General features: G+C 39.7%; 1 protein-coding gene across 1 annotated transcript; it reads right to left on the reverse strand.

Moving 5' to 3' along the window:
- Window positions 1-527: 527 nt before the first annotated feature.
- Window positions 528-8,897, reverse strand: FAM213A (family with sequence similarity 213 member A). Its single transcript, XM_019502301.1, has 5 exons — window positions 8,718-8,897; window positions 8,084-8,175; window positions 4,029-4,169; window positions 2,733-2,897; window positions 528-994 (listed from the first exon to the last, which is right to left on the reverse strand). Exons 1-5 carry the CDS (start codon window positions 8,893-8,895, stop codon window positions 896-898), a joined length of 675 nt encoding a protein of 224 aa, XP_019357846.1. The 5' UTR covers window positions 8,896-8,897; the 3' UTR covers window positions 528-895.
- Window positions 8,898-9,168: the final 271 nt, after the last annotated feature.

Raw genomic sequence — 9,168 nt, forward strand, 5'->3', positions numbered from 1 at the left:
TTAGGTTACAGCTTCTTTTACGGGAGAGACAGAGATACCTAGTCTTTATCTGAAAGACTCCATCAGAAGTAATGAAGAATTTGCCACATCCTTTTACAATTTAATGATCAGTTATTCTCAGTGTTTAGTAAGTGTGTAAAGCCCATAAAGCTAATAGCTAAGCCATCATTTGAAAGGAGCAAGATTAGACCTAATGTGTAAATATGTTAGCAAATCAATAGCATATCTTAACCAGCATGGGCAACTGGTGCCTCCTGAGTCTGGGGGGGACACCAGATTGCTGATGGGGGTGGGAGGAGGTCCCCCAGTGGTCAATTGCCGAGCCAGCAGCAAAACTGGAAGTGTACTTCCAGTTTCACGACTGATGCTTCCAGGGGTGCATGGCTGATCTCAGGGGATGCACATGCACCTTACTCATCGCCAGTGCTAACCAGCCTCAATGTAATCAAAAGGGCTCAGTACATTTTCTTCCCTTAGTAATACAGATGCTTCAAAATATTTTGAACAAAGAAAAATAAAGACAGGGAAATATTTAAATGTATTTTAATTATTTTTTAAATCTCTGACTTAAGTATTCTCCCCAGGTAGCCAGATATTTCATTTGCCTTTCTATCTCTAACCAGGCACATCTAGGCCATGTCAAAATTTTAGACCCAGCCTTTCATTAATACGGTAAGAGATCAAAGACTAGTAGAAACACTGAGTACCCAAGGGGGCTACAAAGCAAAAGGAGGTCAGCTATATTCAGAACATTTTTTTTTACTACATTGCTTAGAACTTTCTAACTCTGAGTAGCAAGCCATATTAGAAAGCAATTAAACTGGGAGTTCACGAAGCAGATATGTTGTAAATCTTCCAGGTGAGGTTGAAATCACACACGAGACTGTTCTTCAGCTTATGAAGCTTGTGGTTTTATCTTCTCAGCAGCTTCAAGGACAGATGGAAGGCTCACTTTGTCCCCAAATTCTTTCTCACGATGCTCTAAGAGGACACCCTGGTTAGAATAAGAGGACAAATGTATAATGAATCCTTTGTGTGGTGATATGTTTGAATTTTCACATGTAGGAATGAAAGTCACTTATTGCTTTCCATGTGAAGGAACAGGGGAGAGGTTTCATGGTCTCTAAGAAAAAATATGGTCCAGCTCCTCAGATATAGGAATATCAAGAGACAAACCACATTATTTTTTCTTCTTGTAATTAGTAATGTAGTTCTATATGAGTATGTAGTATGGCATTTTCCTATTAAACTCGACAGAAGTGAACAACTTTAAATTTCCAAGATTACAGGACCTTCACTGGTTCTAATCTAGGCTATTTGGCTAAACATGGTATTGTTAATTCACATATCAAACATTTTGCTAAAACAGAATTAGGAACACAGAAATAGAAGGGGCCTTCCAGGCCACCAAGTCCAGTCCTCTGCATTAGTAAACAATTTGCTGCCTACTTTATTAAATTAATAATTTATATTCCAGCAGCACTCATTTCTAGGCAATTTCCAGAGAGCTAGATATAGACTGACATGCTCCCAGCTGCAAATGTGGGTGTGGATGTTCACTTGTCTGCATACTGCATACACCCTATTCCAAATCTCGCTTTTCAGATCTATGCGATTTCTGAACAAGCAACTGTTTCTTGGCAGCAACCATCACCAAAGGCTACGTGTCAAAAAGTGTACTCCAGAAAGCATTAGTCACAAGTTGGACGTGCTTTAAAAGAACTTTTTTTTTCCTTCCAAATAAAGTCTTGACATCTCATCTAAAAATGAATTAGGTTCCCTCCAATGTTGTCTCAAGTTGGACATACGAAGAAAGGAAGAGTAACTGGTCACTATTCATAATTTAGGCAAGGGGGTTTTGCTTTAAAAAAAAAAAAAAAAAAAAAAAAAAAAAAAAAAAAAAAAAAAAAAAAAAAAAAAAAAATCAAAAGCTTTGCAAAGAGTCTATTCTACATTTTTTCTCCATGCTCTTTATTTTTGTCAGACTGTTTCATAAAACTTAAAATTAAAGGCTTTATCATGCTATAGTTAAAAGCTGGATCAAGTTAGAAAGCTGGACCTAAAGCCTACTTTTCCCCAAGTTTGCATTTACACCTGTATCCTGACAGTACAGACATGAAATGGTCAAGAACATGCATCACACATTTGATTTAAGGGGTACAGGGGTTCAGAAATAATTAAATGCTGTGAAGGAGTATCTACTTGTTCATTCATGTTTTTAAACAATACCAGGTTAGGACTGAGATTCCATATCTTCTCCCTCCCACCCCTCTTCCCACACCGATAATGTGTAAAGCTCATTTATTTGGTATAAATCAAGTGCTTCTACACCAAAGTTAAAAGTAAGTCATGATCGAGTTCATCACCAGCAGTATACTGGTTAGTTGTGTGTAAATCAAGCGTACTTTAAGAAGCTGAGAGCTCATCAATCAAAAAGAAAACCTCTTACAGGTTAAAATGTCTGGAAGTAAATGTAAGACTATTTAAATAATATTTTGTTTCATAATGGCAGGGAGCTGAACAAACTGTGCATCAGGGAATGTGAGTGGAAGGTATTCTGTCAACATCCTACAAAGAAAAAAAATTCCCAAAAGAACATAATGCAAGGCAGATATCTGACATCTCTGGCTGTCATACAACTTTAAGAGTGACCAAGGCAGAAGGCCTTTCGGCTCAGGAAACATTCAGTTGGTGGAAAACCATGACAAAGCCCCTAAAGACCCCTTCAGTACCTGTTTCCCAGCACCCATCACATAGACTCCTCCCAAAATGACCCCTTCTCCTTCCAGGTTACCACTGAACCCATTTTTCCAAGCACGGAGGAAGTTCTGCCAGACTCCTACACGGATAAGACCCATGAACAGCATTTTTCGCTTGTGAGGACCATAGAATTTTTTCTGCAGAAGGAGAGAAAGAAAAAGAAAAAAAAAAAAAAATTAAAAAAAAAAAACAGCAGAAGGGAAGAAAAAAAAAAAAAAATTAAAAAAAAAAAACAGCAGAAGGGAAGAAAAAAAAAAAAAAATTAAAAAAAAAAAACAGCAGAAGGGAAGAAAAAAAAAAAAAAATTAAAAAAAAAAAACAGCAGAAGGGAAGAAAAAAAAAAAAAAATTAAAAAAAAAAAACAGCAGAAGGGAAGAAAAAAAAAAAAAAAAAAAAAAAAAAAAAAACTTAAAAAGAAAAGCAGCAGCAGCAGCGAATCTAACAATTACAGGGGGAATTAAGGCATCCTGCCAGAAGCTACATCCAGGATGGTGTCTCACTAGCAATATTTGGATACAACAGAACTGAATGCCAACTTTTTTTATCTAATCAGGACAGAAGTTTCTTTACAACTCTAACAGGCCACCTACTTTCAAGAGTCAGAAATATACAACTTCCTCCCTTGCCAGGTCTCCAACCCCCCAAATTACTTGCATTCAAGATTTAGGAGACTGAACACTATGCTACATTTGCACCATGAATACTTTGACTACTGACTTTAGCAATGATTCTGAAATAAAACAGGTTTGTTTTGAACAGCACAGCACTTTCAAGTGCTTGAGGGAGTGTGGGGTTGCCAACTCCTGTGAATTAAAATCACAAGTCTTATATTTGCTTTTCCTAAAGCCTCTGCAATCATGCACTTTAGAAATCTCAGGTCTCATTTAAGAGGAGGCAAAAATAAAAAGGAAAGTTTCTAGATGTCATGGTTGCACAGAAAAGACAATAGTTAATAAACAGAATACCTCAGTATAAGAAAAGATTAAGTAGCACAAGGGGCAAAAACAGTTATCAGCTTACTGTGTTAGGGTGCAGAGGGGAAAAGCATGCAAGAACATGTCAACAGTACACAGCTAGAAGACAGATTATAAACTGACTATATATAAAAAGCAGATGAACTTTTTAACCTGCAATGCCATTAAGTCAATTGCCAAATTCAGACCAGATTCTATTCTGGCAGTTGAATTTGTGGCTATTCTCTACAAGTTTCTTCAAGCAGAGGGCTGCACACCTCTTGCAAAATACAAAGTAAGTAAATCTCTTCATACCTTTTCATCCAAAAAGATTTCCCCTTTGAAATAATGCTGAAAATCCTCCACTTCAGAACCAATCTTCTCTTTCACAACAGCGTAAAGGGGGACACCCAGCTGGTCAAGCTGAGGTTTGAGAGAGGAAAGCTCAGAAGCCTCCTAAAAAGACACAGAAAGCATTTCAGCCTTTGAACGGAAGTCTGAAAGAGCTTCACTCAGAGAAGGACATATCTTTGCCAATATGTTAATATAAGGGCAGGCAAGGCTAAACTAAACTAGTGTTTTATTTAAGAATGCAACTTAGTTTTGGGAGGACATAGTCATTGCATGGTTGTGTGCAAGTCCACTGAGTTCTCTTAAAGGTTTAAGGGAAGTTACATTCTCACTTTCAGCTTGCACAGCTGAATCCAATCAGCATTTCCTCTATGAACACCTGCAGGGCACCAAAGTTGTGTTGCTTTGTCTCTCCCTCTGTCTGAGTAACATTTATGGATTTTCACTGCAGGAGACCTGTATACAAAAGTTGGGAGGGAAGAAAGGGGAAGTTTTTCCAGTTTCTTCTGGCTTCTTCTGCCATCTCCAACAGGAAACAGATGTGGAAAGAGAACAACTGAAGGGCTTCTATTGTCTCTTTCGAAGTTAAGGAATAATCTCCCCCTACTGTGCAAAAGAACTCTTACAGAACTCTTACTGCTTTAAACACCTCTATCTAAATACACCACTTATGAGGCTGAAGCAGCTTGAAGCACCTTGACTCTGTAAGAACAACATTCTATAGTATCTGTATAATTTAAAGCAGGAGTTCCAAACAGAATTACTCAGGGAGAGACAGAGGGGAGAATTCATAGATTGATAGAGAGAAATCAATAAGCAAAAGCAAGTATGGGTAATGATAATCCCTGTGTTGCAATCTACTACTGCCAGTCCTATATCAGGAAGCTCAGAGAAGACAGAGACAATGAATAAGGATGAATAAGCATTGTGACAATCTGTGAGTAACAAATGGGAGACATTTCATACTCCCATGTTTCAGATATATGGTTCCGAGATAATAGTTAATACCCTGTAGTCCTATTTACAATGTGCTATTAAATTTTTCCTATTTTTCTAGGCCAAACACGTGCATTCTAAAATAATTTAAAAATCCAAAAGAAGCATGCTAACCACCAGGAGCCACATAGAACTCATTTGTTCTATGATAAATAGCCAAAAAGTCTAACACACAATGCTTTGGGCCTTTACCATGCCAGTGTCTCTAAAAACTAACACCCCTCCAATAATCAGGAACCTTTCTAACCCTCATTAGACCTTGGTAGAAGAGAAACCCTACCATTTGGTTAGAACTGTCTTTTGATGGATAGAGATTAAGGGTCAGAACATCCTTTGTCATATGTGCCTTTGCAAGCGAATATGGTGGCATCAAATGCCCCCTTAACTTTCTTATGCAGGATATGTACACCGTGGACATGAATGGTAGTGCCCAGTCTGCACAGCTCCAATTATCCCTCTTATGAAGGCAGGCACACAGAGGATGGATACCACCTTCACTCTGTTCTTCCCTCCAAGCCAGAGAATCTCTTAAACCAAAAGCATACATCAAAACTAAATTACTTCTTCCTGCACCAGACAAGAGGGAGCCAGAGAGAAGAGGTATAGGCAAAGGCCCCTTCCTGGTCTGCTCCCCGAAGAGTGTAGCATTACACCACCTCTTAATCTACAGCAGGGTGTTCAACCTCCAGCCCTCAGGCCAGATGCAGCCCATAGTACTGTATCATCTAGACCATGAGGCTCCACAAAGGTCTCGAAATTTTGCAGTGGGATTGTGGGGGTACTTCTCCCTTGCTGTCAAATCTCTGGACCCACAGGAAGCCCCAGGCCCTTCATGCTAGATTCAGTACTCTATCCCAGAAGGCAGGGGCAGTACCAGGCCCCCAGGACCCAATCCCAGCACAAAGGGTATGGGAAGGGCAGTGCCAGCCCCATAGGATCCAATCCTGATGGAAGACAATGGGAAGTGGTAGCTCTAGCCCCCAAGAACCCAATCCAACACATGGGAGGTGGCAGTGCCCCAGAGGCCTATTCAGCCCGCAGATCCAGCCTGTACCACTCACCTGGCCTGCAGGCCCAGAAGGTTGAGCACCACTGGTCTAGACTAGTGATTCTCAACCAGGGTGCCATGGCACTCTGGGGTGCCTCAAGATCCTTTCAAGGGTGCCACACAATGGTAGCACCATGAGGTTTGTTAACATGATTCACAAAGTACACCAAGAGAGTTCAAATAGGAATTCAATGTTAAAATGTTGTGTCCTGTTATTTTTCCAGGTTCTTTACATCAGAAGAATTGTTCTATTATTTTTCTGTAGCCAAAAAATGAAAGAAAACTAAGAGCTGGCATTTTCCAAGCGGTGCCTTGAGTCTAAAAAAATTTAAGAACCGCCAGTCTAAAGAGTACAAATTTACCATTTCTAGAATACCTAAGATATACTGTAGATGCAGTTTGGCAAAGCAGTGGTTAATACCAACTTCATTTTTTCCCCCACACCTACTGCAAAATGCAAACCCCTCCCTATTGCCTTCTTTCTGGTTCTGATAAGCAAAATTAGGGATTGGTCCCAGACTGTATTTTTATCTCCACACCACATACCCAAACTTCATCTTAATTATACCTACATTTCATTACAATAAGTTCCTTATTGTAGAGGGATGGAATAGCTTCAGAAGACAGATAAAATATAGTTCCTATCACCTCTAACTCACTGGCTCAAATCTACTCCAAATGCACAAGTTCTGGTTCTCAGAGGTGCTAAGTAAGACTTCAGTTAGATTTATGGCAACTCTAGGATTAAATGGTATTGCAGCTTTGTACCTATGTACAGTAAAGAAGGGGCAGTCTTGGTCTCAAGTTTCCCAGACAAAAAATGTACTCAGTATGAAAACCCATCACACTGCAACTGAGACCCCTGTCACCCACAGTGAAATCAGAGCAAAGATTAAAGGAGAATTCTTTTCTGTTGCACAATTCAGTGATTGCCCTTTGGGTTTGGAAAAAACACCCTTTCACTGAGAAGTATTAAGTGCTCCATCTGGGGAGGAAAAATCCACAACAAGCTTACAGGCTTGGTGGTGCTACACTAGCTAGCACCACATTTGAAAGGGACCTGGGGGTTATAATTGACCATAAAATGAATATGAGCCACCAGTGTGCTGCTACGGTTAGCAGATTAAATACACTGGCATGCATCAACTGATGCATCTCAAGCAAAACTAAGGAAGTTATTCTCCCGCTCTACTTGGCATTGATGAGGCCGCAGCTGAAGTACTGTGTCCAGTTCTGGGTGCCACACTTCAAGAAGGATGTGGAGAAGCTTGAGAGAGTCCAGAGAAGAGCCACTCGTATGATCCAAGGCTTGAAGAGCAAGCCATTTGTTCCCAGTCAGCCATCTACACGTGCCGTACTGCGCAGTAATTACTCCCAAGTAAAATGTACCACTTGTATTTACAGGCAGCAAATTTACTCATGATTAGAGCAAATTACTGCACAGTAAGTATCTACATGTGTAGACAATGATACTTACTGCACAGTAATTTGCTCTAATCTCAAGTAAAGTGCCACATGTAGATGTGCTCTGTTTAATTGAGCAATGAGTAATAATACAATTGCTATGGGGCATGGAAAGTGGCCAAAATGCAAGTGATAACTGTTCCCAGGCAGGTTTTGTATCAAAAACAGTATCTTTCCTTAGATGTTTCTCTCTCTCTGTCAAGTTTCCCTCAAAATGTGATTCATCAAGAATACTGACATAAAGGGCACCATTCTATATGCCAAGATTCACCTCACTGAACATTAAACAAAAATATGAGAGTGAACAGCAAATATATAAACTGGGTTTGTCCTCCTGTTCTACAATGGGGCTAAAGAAGAATCTTGCCCATAATATGGCAAAGTGGGGATCAGGATAATAAAGATCCCTGTCAGGTGGGACAGAAACACAATCAGAGTTAGAGAGACTATTTTCAGATATGCAGAGCTTGATGCATTCTTTGAAATCATCCCCCACACCCACCCACAATACCTCTCTGCACAAGAATCATCCAGGTCTCCGCACAGCCATGATGACTGAACCATTCTTCTTCCACAGATCACCAGCTCTGAAAGTCTCTTGTTCTGTTCATATAAGGGAAAAGACCAGCATAAACAACAGCATCTGTTCCAGCCTGTTTATATGAGTAAGGCTTCTAAAGAACAACACTAAGAATAATGGAAAATTCCAGGTTCAATATTTAAAAAAGAAAAGAAAGCCTGAAAGGCACAAAAAGGAAGATAGATGCTGACTATCTTTGTGTCCTACTGATTTTTAAAGCGTAGAAAAGAAGTCCATTAAAAATATTGCTGATATCAAAAATGCCTTGAATATTTATCACCTTTTATTTAACCAATACCATCCTCCCCTTATTTTCTTCATTAAAAAGAATCAAGTACTTCCCACGACAGTTGCTGAGTCACGGAAATGCCAGGAAAAAGTTGTTTGCTTTCCCCCCTTACTTTCTAATAAATGGAATAATGAGGCTGTGAAAATGAAGTCTTCAAACGCTCCACTTTTCTTCAAACAGTTCTTTAGTTCCAACCCTCGCCTTGCAGTTTGAACTAAAGGAAAACCTCTTTACCATAGAATCTCTGCTCAGGTATCTGGAATTAAAATTTCTTACCTGGACCTAGAGTTTTTAACTCTATTTCCTCTAAAAACTCCACTGTAGCCTTCTCTGGTTTGGACAGAAGTAAGTCAGTGTTAGCAAGGATTATTCCCGTCACAGCTGCACCCAGAGCCCCAAGGCCAATGGACCATATCCCCATGGCAAAGAGCCCAAAGTCAGGCACACTAGACATTTCTGGAAATAAAGAAGGAAGAAAAAAATATTTCAACTCTTCGATAAATTTCAAATCACAGAGGGAGAGAGTGCGTATGGAGGCAGGGGTGGAGGGGAGGAGGGAGGTTGGTCATAAGAAAATGACGTTAACCCTGTTTTGACATGGATAGACTGTTTAGTGATAAAGGCACTGGACTGGGTTCAATTATTAGGCTAATTTCTGCAATGCATCACTATTGATAATGAGGGATTCTTAGCTTTTTGCCTCAGAGATGTGATAGGAATGAAGCTA

Source organism: Gavialis gangeticus, unplaced genomic scaffold (assembly GCF_001723915.1).
Source record: "Gavialis gangeticus isolate Ggan-Ray unplaced genomic scaffold, GavGan_comp1, whole genome shotgun sequence".
Lineage (NCBI taxonomy): Eukaryota > Metazoa > Chordata > Crocodylia > Gavialidae > Gavialis > Gavialis gangeticus.